Here is a 13,786-nt window from a genome sequence, read left to right on the forward strand (position 1 = left end):
GCCATCAGAGGAACAGCAGTTTCACGCCTCCCATTTCATGGTCAGTTTAGAGCACATAGCCATGAAGTGAAATGGCAGAAAAAAAAATTTCAGTACTTTTTCCTTTCTCTCTATGATTTATTTAGGAGCAAGCCCACACAGTGAATTTGTGTGTTAACGATGACTCTGTTCATCTCTGCCCCATCTCTCGCTGTCTACCTACTAGGCCTTTCCTGTTTGGTTGTCCTGCAAGATTTCAAATTCAACATGTCCAATATTTAATTTATTGTCTTTACCTCCCATCCCATTTTAATTAGATGTAGCAAGATGTTCACTCAATATTGTTGCTGTAACAAAGACACTCCCAAATTTTAATGCTTAACCAATAAAAACTTATTTCTCATCTCATATCCAAAGTAGGTGTTCTAGGGCAGGAGGCAGGGGGTGAAATTGAGACATGAGAGGTCCGCTCCGCAAAGTCATTCAAAGGTCCAGACTGAAGACTCTGCCATCTTCCATAGGTGGCTTCCAAGGTTGCCTTGGCCTCACCCGGACAGGAGAAGAGAACAGAAAAGAGGATGCAGAAGGGCATATCTAAATTTTAGCATCACCCTTATGAAGTGTGCGTATGCCAGCAATAAGTCTACGGTATGGGAGGGAGCATAACACCAAACTTTAGTGGACAGTTTGTCTGTCACACTCCCTTCCTCCCTGTTTCTCGTCTGTTCTTCCATCAGTATTTCCTGTGTTTTGTTTTTTTCTGTAAAATGGGCCAATAATGGTACTATCCACAGGAGTTGTGAAAATTGAGATAGTGTATTTGAAGCAATTAGAATCGCCTGAGTCATACGGATGTGCCGTAGTGTATGAATAATAATGGCTATTAATTAGCTGCAGGACTTCCTCAGCCACCCAGCTGTGCCAAGCTAGAAACTCTCTTCCCTCATCATCCACCTCCAATCAACAAGTCCTGCTTGTTAATTTAAAAAGTCATACATATTTACTTTTCTTTAAATGCAAGTAATAGGCCTGCAGGTCTCTGTCGAGCCACATATGCAGGTCTCTGTTCCACAGGATGGGGTTTGTTAAAGTTGTTAAAAATAAAGCCTCTTAAGAGATACCAAGTGAAATGTAGAAGACGATGAGAGGGTAAAACGGATTACTATGCCCAGAAATGCTTGGTGATACAGGATAAAAATAAATACAGCACACCCAAATACAGGATGATAGTTCGTGTAACAAACAGAGATCTCATTTGTCAGATTGCTTACGCCTGTATTGAGGGGGATATGATAGTCTACACAGCATATGCACACGAACTGCCAAAATAGGGTGTGAAGGTTGGCCTGACAAACTACGCTGCAGCGTATTGTACTTGCCTGCTGCTGGCCCGCAGTCTTCTCAGTAGGTTTGGCATGGACAAGATCTATGAAGGCCAAGTGGAGGTGACTGGCCATGAATACGATGTGGAAAGCATTGATGGTCAGCCAGGTGCCTTTACCTGCTATTTGGATGCAGGCCTTGCCAGAACTACCACTGGCAATAAAGTTTTTGGCGCCCTGAAGGGAGCTGTGGATGGAGGCTTGTCTATCCCTCACAATACCGAGCGATTCCCTGGTTATGATTCTGAAAACAAGGAATTTAATGCAGAAGTACACCAGAAGCACATCAGGGGCCAGAATGTTGCAGATTACATGTGCTACTTAATGGAGAAAGATGAAGATGCTTACAAGAAACAGTTCTTTCAATACATAAAGAACAATGTAACTCCAGACATGATGGAGGAGACATACAAGAAAGCTCATGCTGCTATACGAGAGAATCCAGTCTATGAAACGAAGCCCAAGAAAGAAGTTTTTTAAATTTTTTTTGAGACGGAGTCTCACACTGTCACCTGGGCTGAAGTGCAATGGCGTGATCTCGGCTCACTGCAACCTCTGCCTCCCTGGGTTCAAGTGATTCTCCTACCTCAGCCTCCTGAGTAGCGGGGATTTACAGGCACCAGTCACCATGCCCAGCTAATTTTTTGTATTTTTAGTAGAGATGGGGTTTCACCATATTGGCCAGGCTGGTCTCAAACTCCTGACCTTGTGATCTGTCTGCCTCAGCTTTCCAAAGTGCTGGGATTACAGGTGTGAGCCACTGCGCCTGGTCAAACCAAACAATTTTCTATGAGGATTTTTTCAGATAAAGACAATAAACTTACTGACAGAAAAAGAAAGCGAGTCATAGATGTTTCTGATGTGGAAATTATATGGATTTAGATTTTTTTTTTTAAGAAAACAAAACAAGACACACTCTCCCTGAGGGATCCGACGTGTTTCTATGGCTTCAATTGCCATCTTGAAAATGGTCACATATGACTGTGGAACTGGATTGGAGCTCCCAGCTGGAAGGAATAGTGAAAAGTCTTCTTGTCCCCTCATTATTTTTACATTTTTATTATATATATATATATATTTTTTTTTTTTTTGAGACGGAGTCTCGCTCTGTCACCCAGGCTGGAGTGCAGTGGCGCGATCTCGGCTCACTGCAAGCTCTGCCTCCTGGGTTCATGCCATTCTCCTGCCTCTGCCTCTCCGAGTAGCTGGGACTACAGGCGCCCGCCACCACGCCCGGCTAATTTTTTTGTACTTTTTAGTAGAGACGGGGTTTCACCGTGGTCTCGATCTCCTGATCTTGTGATCCGCCTGCCTCGGCCTCCCAAAGTGCTGGGATTACAAGCGTGAGCCACCGCGCCTGGCCGGCATTTTTATTATATTTTTTAAGACAAGGTCTCTCTCTGTTACACAGGCTGGGGTGCAGTGGCACCACCATAGCTCACTGCAACCTCAACTCCTGGGCTCAAGCAATCCTCCTGCCTCAGCCTCCTGAGTAGCTGGGATTACATGTACATGCCACCATGCCTGGCTATTTAAAAAAATTTTTTGATAGAGATGGGGTCTTGCTATTGTTGCCCAGGCTGGTCTCAAACTCCTGGGCTCAAGCAGTCCTCCCGCCTTGGCTCTCCAAAGTGCTGGGATTACAGGCAAGAGCTACTGTGCCGGGCCTGTCCCCTCATTTTAGAACTAAGGAAACTGCAGCCCAGATAATGGCAAAGTGGGGCCTAGGACCCAGGTCTTTTGACTCCAGTCTTGCCTTCCATGATACTCAGCTGCCTTAATTAATTAATTCCACAGAAAGCCAAAACCAACCATACAACTCCTCTCCCCTACTCCTCACAATTTTTATTTGTTGTCTGTTAAATGGAAGTGGCTGCTGCATGAATTTCCCCTAATCTCCTATGGTTACCAAACCAATGAAAATTCTAGAGTACTAAGTTCTGATTCTTCTAAACTGGTTACTCTGACCCCCAAGCCCAACCATAGCCCAGTCCACCTCCCTGCTTTTTATTCTGAGCAGCAGATGGCACTGTGTCCAAGTCTGGAAAGATACTGTCTGTTTCCAGGGAAAGTTGGGGGAAATGCACTCAAGCTTCCTGCTAAACACTCCTACAATTTTCTTGAGGCACTCGCCCTCCTCCTCCCAGGCTTGAGTGTGATCTGTGTGCTAACAGGCACAAGTAACACTGTCAGTATGTGTGTAATAATGTATGTGGTTCCGGACGAGTGGGCTTAGACTGCTAGTCCGTCACGAACTTGCTTCCTCTCCTTCCTGGGCACACAGCTGGACTACATTTCTCGGTTTCCAGCAGAGTTAGATTTAGCCGTATGTCCAAGTTGTGGCCAGTAAAATGCAAGAGGAAGTGATGTATGCCATTTCTAGGCCCATCTGCAAACCCACACGCTCTTTGCCCTCCACTAGCTGATGTCAGTGCCCTGAATGACCTTGGAGGTCATGGGCTGAAGATGGTGGAATTGCGACCACCTTGGGTCCCTGAATGACTGCATGGAGCCGAGTCCCTGCATTGACTTGGATCTACATTGGGCTGTTACACAAGTTTAGAATTAAACTGTGATGTGTGAAGCCTCTGAAATTTTTTGCAGTAATTTCCCTACCACAACTGATAACACAGATTAACTGATGAAACCCTAATGTCCTATGTGATATTTCTGTAGAAAATATTTCATAGGAAGTATCCATGTTTCTGCACAATAGGGATTTCTTTCTCCATATGAGACTCCAAACAGGTTCCCTGTCAAAAGGGGTTGTAAAGAACTCCCCACTCCAATTGTTTTAGCAGGCAAAGGACTTGATCTGCAGACTCACAGGCAGGCAGCTAGCAAGGAGAAAGCACAGTAGCTTAGGAAAAAGAGAGACTGTAGCATGTGGTCAAATTTGTTTATGAGTAAATCAGGTAACCAGGAATTTGCCAAGCATTTTGGAGTGAATTAAATCCTTCAGTGAAGATAAAGGTACTGTAATAAGAACTATTCAGGTTGGAAGAATGTCTTTAAAGCTAGCCACCAACAATTTCTCACCTCCCTGTACACACATGTCTCTTACATCAAGAGGTGGATTCTGCCTGTAATCTCAGCGCTTTGGGAGGCTGGGGCAGGAGGATTGCTTCAGCCCAGGAATTTGAGACCAGCCTAGGCAACATAGCTCTGTCTCTACAATTTTTTTTTTTTTTAATTAACCGGGTGTGGTGGTGCATGCCTGTAGTCCCAGCTACTCAGGAGGCTGAGATGAGATCACTTTGAGCCCAGGAATCTGAAGCTGCAGTGAGCTATGATCATACCTCTGCACTCCAGCCTGGGTGACAGAGTGAGACCCTGTCTCAAAAAAAAAAAAAAAAAAAAAAAAGTGGATTCTGTTCCCGCCACCGTTGAATCTGGGCTTGAATGTGACTTGCTTTTGCTAACAGAATGCAGCTGAAATGGTGCTGTGCCAGTTCTGGGCGCAGGCAGCTTCCACTTTTGAAATCCAGTTACCTTGCAGAGAGAAAGTCCCTGTACCCTGTGGAGGAAGAGAGGCCTTGATGGTGAGAACCCAGAGGCCTCAGCCAAAGGCCAGCACCACCTGCTTGGCATCGAGTAAGTCTTCATGATATTTGGGCCTCAGCTGAACGCCACTTGGTTGCAGCTGCCTGCATAACCACAATCTACACCACATGGGGCAGAGCTGTTGATCTGAGGTCAGTGCACCCACAGAATCATAAGAAATAATAACTCCTTGGCTGAGTGTGGTGGCTCATGCCTGTAACCCCAGCACTTTATGAGGCCGAGGGGGGCAGATCACCTGAGGTTAGGAGGTTGAGACCAGCCTGGCCAACATGGTGAAACCCCGTCTCTACTAAAAATACAAAAATTAGCCAGGTGTGGTGAGGGTTGCTTGTAATCCCAGCTACTTGGGAGGCTGAGGCAAGAGAATCACTTGAACCAGGAGGCAGAGGTTGCAGTGAGCAGAGATCACACCACTGCCCTCCAGCCTGGGCAACAAGAGCGAAACTCTGGCTCAAAAAAAGAGAAGAGCGGAGAGGAGGGGAGAGGAAAGAGCCATGTTACCTGACTCGGGTTCCAGGGCTTAACTTCCCCTCGGCATAATGAGTTTGGAAGGTCCTGAACTTTCCTTTTCTTTTGACACCTATGACTGAGTCTGTTAGGCCAGGGAGTACCCAAAGATCATCGAGATGCAATTCCTGCCATCATGGAGCTCGTAGCCAAGCAGAGGGAGACAGAAATGCAAACAAACAGCGAGTTTTTGGAATTGCTACTGAGAGGGGGACAAAAAAGGAAGCAATCCACTTTGAAAAGCTTAAGCTGAGTTGGGAAGATGAGTAGGATAGGATGAGTAGCTGAGGGGATTGCAGAGGAGGAGCAAAACCATTCCAGGCAGAGGCAGCTCATGTACAAAGGCAGCCCGGAGTGGCCCGATGAGGTGATTGGAGGGAATGCAGATTGTTTGCAATAGCTGGGCTGAGAGGAGAGAGACCAGGTGAGGTGCGCCCCTTGCCACGTTTCCTCTTTTTTTTTTTGAGACAGAGTCTCTCCCTCTCTCTGTCACCCAGGTCAGAGTGCAGCAGCCCTATCTCGGCTCACTGCAACGTGCACCTCCTGGGTTTAAGCGATTCCCCTGTCTCAGCCTCCTAAGTAGCTGGGATTACAGGCATGCACCACCATGCCAGCTAATTTTTGTATTTTTAGTAGAGACAGGGTGTCACCATGTTGGCCAGGCTGGTCTCGAACTCCTGGCTTCAAGTGATCCACTTGCCTCGGCCTCCCAAAGTGCTGGGATTATAGGCATGAGCCACTATGCCCAGGATGCCTGTGGGTTTTTTCGTTGTAAGAACGGTTAACATGAGATCAACCCTCAACAAAATTTTAAGGGCACAAGACAGTATCATTAGGAGTAGGTGCAGCAGATCTCCTTGTGTTTGCTTTCTAATCTAAGCTGCACTTAATATATCATCCATACATATGAATAAGTTATAACTGAACATATGTATGTAATAATTAATAAAATGGAATAGAATAAAACAAAGTACCTGATCAAATCAGGTAATCAATCAAGAAAGCTTGGAGATGTTTTTAAATTTTGAGATGGGGTCTTGCTCTGTTGCCCAAGCTGGAGTACAGTGGTGCAAGCATAACTCACTGTAGCCTCAAACTCCTGGGCTCCAGCAATCTTCCCGCCTCAGCCTCTGAGTAGCTGGGACTATAGGCACGTGCCACCATACCTGGCTACGTTTTAAATTTTTTGTAGAGACCGAGTCTCACTATGTTGCCCAGGCTGGTCTCGACTACTGGCTTTAAGCAATCCCTGCTTCTCAGCCTCTCAAGGCGCTGGGATCACAGGTGTGTGCCGCCATGCCCGGCCAAAGTTTGGAGATTATACTGCCCTAGTAATTTGCACCTTCTAGGCTTCTCCTGAAGTCCCATAAAAGGGGCCCTCCTATCTTCATGCTTAGATGAGCAGCTGCGTACACAGCTTCTGCAGAAGGAACCCAGGAGAGGAGTCCTCTGTCGTCCCTAGTGCCGTAGCATAGTCATGAGCTGCAGGCAATTTCTGCATTGTCCTGTCTAAGCGGAAGTGCTCAGTCCGGAAGTCAGCCCCCTTTCCGGTTCAGAACTGTTCCCCCAATCTGTTGCCTTTATCACAATGCTCCCACAACCCTCCATGCCCCTTCCCTTCACTCCTGGGTCTGGGACACTGATTCTTACCTGTCCCAGGCATACCACCGCCAGCCCTCCTGCCCCACGCTCTAGCAGTCTGCCCCTCCTTCTACCCCAGCCTTGCCCCAGACTTTAGATATTAGCCAGCCTTGGTAACATCTGAAGTCTGTCCTTAATACACCAATGTCCCACCCGGGGACAGTGTTACTCTGAGTTTGAAAGAAGAGTAATTATACTCTTCTATTACAATAGTAATAGTAATGACAGCTGCCATCATACCTGCTAGGTGCCCTGCACTTGATGTGATAATCTTCAATGTGCATGGTGACTTTAAGGTGCGTGACACTTTAGAAATGAAACAATTGAAGCTGACAGTTGAAGCCCAAAATCTAAGCTGGGATTTGCACACTAATGACCCACCTGCCACCAAAGCCTAAATCTCCCTGCCATACCTCATTGCTTTTCTGACCACCCCTGCAGGGCCTAGGGTGGTGGGTGTTAGCTTACGCTAAACCAGCGCTGGAGTGGCCTTGCTGGGAGAGAAGTAATCCCTCTTCCTCGCCACTAATTTGCAGGCTGTGACCAAAATAAATAAGATAGAATAGACTAAGCCGGTTGGAGATACTTGAGGCTCGTTTGGGGGCAGAATCTGAATAATAACTCAGAGGAATCCCAAAGGATTAGAGCTTTGTCTAATCTGCTGATGATATTTAGACACAGAGCTCACACCTGTGATCCCAACACTTAGAGTGGCTAAGGTGGAAGGATGGCTTGAGACCAGAAGTTTGAGGCCAGCCTGGGCAACATAGTGAGACCTGGTCTCTACAAAAAAAATTTTTAAAATTTAGCTGGGTGTGGTGGAGTGCACCTGTAGTCTCAGCTACTCAGGAGGCTGGGGTGGGAGGATCACTTGAGCCCAGGAGGTTGAGGCTGCAATGAGCTATGATCTCACCACTGCACTCCAGCCTGGGTTACAGTGAGACCTCATCTGTATTAAAATAAAAAACAAATAAACTAAAACGTAATGATAAAGAATAAATACAGGCCGGGGGCGGTGGTTCACGCCTGTAATCTCAGCACTTTGGGAGGCCGAGGCAGGTGGATCACAAAGTCAGCAGTTCAAGACCAGCCTGGCCAACATGGTGAAACCCCGTCTCTACTAAAAATACAAAAATTAGCTGGGCATGCTGGCGCGTTCCTGTAATCCCAGCTACTCAGGAGGCTGAGGCAGGAGGATTGCTTGAACCTAGGAGGCGGAGGTTGCAGTGAGCTGAGATCATGCCACTGCATTCCAGCCTGGGCTATATGGCAAGACACTGTCTCAAAAAAAAAAAAAAAAAGAATAAATAATCCAATGATGACTATTACCAGTTTTCTCTAACCCTAGGCCCAGCCTTGGCCCATGGCCTCAGCCCTTGGATTGATATGGCTTATTTAGGCATTTAAAGGTCGACACCTGCCTCCTGCTGTTTAATTCCCTGCAGTCTGACAGATTCACCAATTACCAAGGAGAAAGCCTGCCTTCCTTGTGCTGTGTGTAAATGAGGCTTCCATCAGCACAGACACACACACAGGCTGCAAATGGACCAGCCCTGCCCCCAATTCCATACCCGTGGCCACAGCAACGAACGCTGTGTTCCCTTTCCCCAGCCCTCACACCCAGGTTAATACCTGGGCTCACACCCTCAGCCTCACACCCAAGTTAACATCTGGGCTAATTTCATTTTTTCACTTTTTGGGTTTGCAGATGCCCCCCCAGCGGATCAAAATGACAGATGTATGTCACATTGTGGGTTTGGATCAGAAAGCACTGTTGAGCAACACTTTGATTCCGTGTTTCTTCCCATCCTCAGCTACTTCTTGGAAGAGCAGTGGAGAGAAAAATATTGTTTTTTTTTTCTTGGGAAATTGGCAGAGGCACGCTGAAGAAATCAGCTACAGCTGTTCTCCACACCTGGATAAATTTTTAATAAGAACTTAACGCGCCCGCCCTCCAGAAAGGGTGGTCTGTGGTGCCTCTGGTGTTGTCTGTCCCAGGGCTCTTCTGGGCAGCTTTCTCTGTGACCTGGAGAGCAAAGAGTCTATTTCCATCACATTTCCACTGCCAAACTCCCCTTTAAACGTAAGTAAGCCATTTGATTTCTGCTGCCTTTGTTTTCCCATAAAAGGGCATTTAAAAAATATAATTCTCCAAGAAATCTCTAGTTGTTTTGAAATAAAAAGCTAGTTTTCACTCTTGATCTCATTTCTTCCAGCTATTCTCTGCTTTGCCCTCCTTGGTTTGTGGAGCCTCATACAAATTCGTTAGTACTTTTCCAGCTTCACAGGTTGGGACTGAGGGTTCCAAAGAGCAAAATGCATTTTGGCTGAAGCAGAGCCAGGAATCCATGTTGCTTGCCATTGGCGCCATCCAATTCACTTGTTCTGAATAAGGGAATAAAGTTAATATTTATTCCCTTCATGATTCTTGTATTTCAAGAAAAAAAAAAGTGCTCTACAGGCTTTTTCCCCCAGCAGGTACTGATTGATTTGTTTGAAATTTGAGCTGCAATCAAGGATGGAGAATCTAACTGATCTCCTTGCTCACCAAATATTTATGACTTGTGCATAGAATATTGACTAATCTCTAATGTGCAGTCTTCTTGATGAAAAGGGAAGGGATAGCTGGAGCTCGTTATTGTCTCTTCAGTGGATTAGAGAGATTAGATGCCTAAGATGTCCCAAAGCCTGTATCGAGTCAGGTGATCTGATCCTCATTCCCATGCAATGAACAACTTAGGAGGCCTCTCCCTCTCCAATTGTGACACTCGAAATTTGTATGCTCATCTTCATCATGACTATGTAGCCAACTCTTGGTGTTGTGCAATGATAAATGGAAAATTTAAGCCAGATGATTAAAAAGAAGACCACGTGGCTCTAGGTATAATGAAAGACAGGCATATGTTTTCAGACACAATCTCCCTCTCTCTTACCCACACTCCTTACTCTTAAATATTTGGATTTTTTGCTTTACTCTGCATCTAATTTTAATCCCTTCTCAGCTGGCACCATACTATTGATGACCAGGGGACCCAAGGGACAGCTAGTGACGTGCCAAGTTGACTCATCTGCTTGTGGAGGTAACACTTAGGAAACACCTTCAAGTTCCTGTCTGTAGTGGGTGTTGCCCAAAGTCAATATCATAGAAACCTCCCAATTATATGAGAGTCTCCATCTAAAAGTGAATGGCATCAATAGGAAAGCAGCATTTTCTGAATAGGCAACAGAATCCATAAAGTGCAAGTGTAAAAGGAAAATAAAAACTTGGGACCCTGGCCAGGTGCAGTGGCTCACACCTGTAATCCCAGCACTTTGGGAGGCCAAGGTGGGCAGATCATGAGGTCAGGAGATCAAGACTATCCTGGCCAACATGGTGAAACCCCATCTCTACTAAAAATACAAAAAAATTAGCCAGGCGTGGTGGTGTGCACCTGTAGTCCCTGCTACTAGGGAGGCTGAGGCAGGAGAATTGCTTGAACCCGGGAGGCAGAGGCTGCAGTGAGCTGAGATCACGCCACTGCACTCCAGTCTGGCAACAGAGTGAGACTCCGTCTAAAAAAAAAAAAAAATTGGGACCTCAATTCACTCTGCCAAAAGAAAACAAATTAAGCTGGAAGCGGAGTCATGCAAGAAGCTACCTTTTCTTTTGTTCCAGCTACGGATAAAATATTAAACATCCCTGCAGATAGTTAGTCTAAATTCACCTTACAGTGCGCGTGAGGTGAGTACGTAACTGACTATTCCCCTACTTGCTCCTTTTCTCTTGCGACATGTGGATTCAGTCATGTGACCATATCCTTCTTTTCCCTGCAGCCTGCTTTTCCCCTTTAAACCCTCAAAATCGTCTTTGGAGAAAGGCACAGACCACAGACTGTTTCTGGGACTCCGTGTTTATTTCTTCCGGGCATGTCCCTAACCTTGGCAAAATAAACTTCTAAGTTGATTGAGACCTGTCTCAGATGCTTTTTGGTTCACACAAGTAAACAAACTGATTTCAGGTCTTAGTCCCTCTGGAGAGCTTTAGAGAGGCCCATGGCTAACAGGAATCGCCCAGGTCTCATAGGGAGGGCACGGATGGAGATCCAGCTTGCAGTTCTCAGGACCACACCGGGCTCTGGGGCAGATTACTGAAGTCTCTTTATATGTACCCAGGCATTCTGTGTGAAAGAAGGAGGTGGGAGGGGAGAGCCAGGTTAGTTTGGGAAATTTTGCATTACGCAAAATTAAGCAGGTTTCTTTAGTCTTCGCTATGCAGATTTTATTGTGAATCTGTAAGAGGCAGAAAGAATAGAAAGCTTTCCCCAGACTTTTTGTCCTGAGAATCCCTTTTTCCTGGGGATCTCTAACATTTCAAAGAGCACTGTGATCCACAAAGCCCAGGCTGGAGAGAGCCACCCAGAGATGTCAAGGAAGCTCCAGCTGCCAGTCCCCAGCTCCATGGAGACTCACCTACCAGTTTAATGGGGACTTTCCAAACCCATGGGCTTCAAATTTGGGTACCCCCATCTTCAGGGTCGTAAGAGGACTTTCTAAGGCTACACAGGTACATGGTTTTTGTTCTTTTTAAATTCTAGGTCCACAATTTCCATGCATTCTTTCCCATAATTGTTCTGGTGAGAACTGAATGGCGATGAGCCATAGCCGCTGAATGGAGCCTCTCCATTCTGTCTCCTCTTTCGTAACAGCTGCTTCATAAATGCAAGACATCCCTCACTCTCTCTCATCTTACTAGGGTGCATTGCCCCAGGGTGAACAGATATCTGGGTTACCAGACAAATTGCTGGATTGGCTTCTTTTTTTTTTTTTTTTTTTTAGAAAGTGAATGATTCTATTGACTAAGTAATAAATCTTTTTGCAGATCGGATGATTTCTAATTCTTTGCTTTCATGAAATTTGAGAGAAGACCTAATTGAGTTATCAGAGAATTAGATCATTAAATATTTTCGATGATAGATCACTGTATCTGAAGGAGCTTGAGTAATAATTGATATTGCTATGATACAATTGCTTCCATTCTTGTCTACTTCTTCTTCTTCTTCTTCTTTTTTTTTTTTTTGAGATGGAGTTTCGCTCTTGTTGCCCAGGCAGGAGTGCAATGGTCTGGTCTTGGCTCACTGCAACCTCCACCTCCCAGGTTCAAGCAATTCTTCTGCCTCAACCTCCTGAGTAGCTGGGATTACAGACATGCTCCACCACACCTGGCTAATTTTTTTGTATTTTTAGTAGAGATGGGGTTTCACCACGTTGGCCAGGCTGGTCTCGAACTCCTGACATCAGGTGATCCACCTTGGCCTCCCAAAGTGCTGGGATTACAGGCTTGAGCCAACGCACCTGGTCTTTTTTTTTTTTTTTTTTCTTTTTTTGAGACAAGGTCTTGCTCTGTTGCCTAGGCTGAAATGCAGTGACACTGCAGCCTCAAACTCCTGGGCTCAAGGGATCCTCCCAACTCAGCCTCCCTAGCAACTGGGACCATAGGTGTGAGTCATCATGCCCAGCTAATGTTTTTATTTATTGTAGAGATGAGGTCTCACTATGTTGCCTAAGCTGGTCTCTAACTCCTGGGCTCAAGCATTCCTCCTGCCTTGGCCTCCCAAGGTGCTGAGATTACAGGAATGAGCAACCACGCCCAGCTTATGTACTTCTTTTTTTGTTTTGTTTTGTTTTGTTTTGGAGACGGAGTCTCACTCTGTCACCCAGGCTAGAGTCCAGTGGCACGATCTCAGCTTACTGCAACCTCCGCCTCCTGGGGTTCAAGTGATTCTCCTGCCTCAGCTTCCTGAGTAGCTGGGATTGCCGGTGCATGCCACCATATCCAGCTAATTTTTGTATTTTTAGTAGAGATGGGGTTTTGTCTTATTGGCCTGGCTGGTCCTGAACTCTTTTTTTTTTTTTTTTTTTTTTTTTTGAGATGGAGTCTCACTCTGTTGCCCAGGCTGGAGTGTAGTGGCGTGATCTCGACTCACTGCAACCTCTGCCTCCGGGGCTCACTCCATTCTCCTGCCTCAGCCTCCCGAGTAGCTGGGACTATAGGCGCCCGCCACAACGCCCAGCTAATTTTTTGTATTTTAAATAGAGACGGGGTTTCACCATGTTAGCTTGGTCTTGAACCCTTGACTTCATGATCCCCCTGCCTCGGCCTCCCAAAGTGCTGGGATTACAGGCGTGAGCCACCGCTCCTGGCCACTTATGTACTTCTTTGCATGAAAAAAGTTTTATAGTGCTTACAATAGCAGTAGCAACAATAATTGTAAAATGACAAAAATGTTGATGAGGACCCTGCCTATTTTAGCAAGAAGTGGAATGAAGAATAGTTTTCCCAACAAAATTCTAATTTTTATGTTTTATATATACATATATATTTTTTGTTTGTTTGTTTTTTGAGGCGGAGTCTTGATCTGTCGCCCAGGCTGGAGTGCGGTGGCGTGATCTTGGCTGACCGCAACCCCTGCCTCAGCCTCCTGAGTAGCTGGGACTACAGGTGCATGTCACCACACCCAGCTATTTTTTTGTATTTTTAGTAGAGACGGAGTTTCACTCTGTTAGCCAGGATGGTGCCCTTGTGATCTGCCTGCCTCAACCTCGCAAAGTGCTGCGATTACAGTCACGAGCCACCACGCCCAGCCAATAATTTCTTAAAAATATATTTGTTATTTTGATAAATTGCATATTAACAGTACCTATAATGGTAATTCAGTCCAGAGAGATTTCTTTGA

The 13,786-nt window shown here is 45.7% G+C and overlaps 2 protein-coding genes across 7 annotated transcripts in view; both read left to right on the forward strand.

Moving 5' to 3' along the window:
- CCDC3 (coiled-coil domain containing 3) overlaps positions 1–13,786 on the forward strand; it is a 202,887-nt gene that overhangs the window by 39,236 nt on the left and 149,865 nt on the right. For 4 of the 6 annotated variants that reach the window (XM_055296624.2, XM_055296625.2, XM_055296627.2 and 1 more), the window contains exon 4: positions 8,782–9,156. The gene's annotated coding sequence lies outside the window, so the exon portion shown is untranslated. Of the gene's footprint in view, positions 1–4,853; positions 4,956–8,781; positions 9,157–13,786 lie in introns of those variants that run through there. The other 2 variants (XM_063610187.1, XM_055296628.2) reach the window with 2 other exon arrangements.
- LOC129491581 (large ribosomal subunit protein uL18-like) lies at positions 1,096–1,841 on the forward strand. Its single transcript, XM_063611005.1, has one exon. It carries the CDS (start codon positions 1,395–1,397, stop codon positions 1,839–1,841), a length of 447 nt encoding a protein of 148 aa, XP_063467075.1. The 5' UTR covers positions 1,096–1,394.

Source organism: Symphalangus syndactylus, chromosome 10 (assembly GCF_028878055.3).
Source record: "Symphalangus syndactylus isolate Jambi chromosome 10, NHGRI_mSymSyn1-v2.1_pri, whole genome shotgun sequence".
Classification (NCBI taxonomy): Eukaryota; Metazoa; Chordata; class Mammalia; order Primates; family Hylobatidae; genus Symphalangus; species Symphalangus syndactylus.

Coding starts and splice junctions, on each gene's coding strand:
- LOC129491581 (XM_063611005.1), top strand. CDS start 1,395: ATGGACAAGATCTATGAAGGCCAAGTGGAGGTGACTGGCCATGAATAC.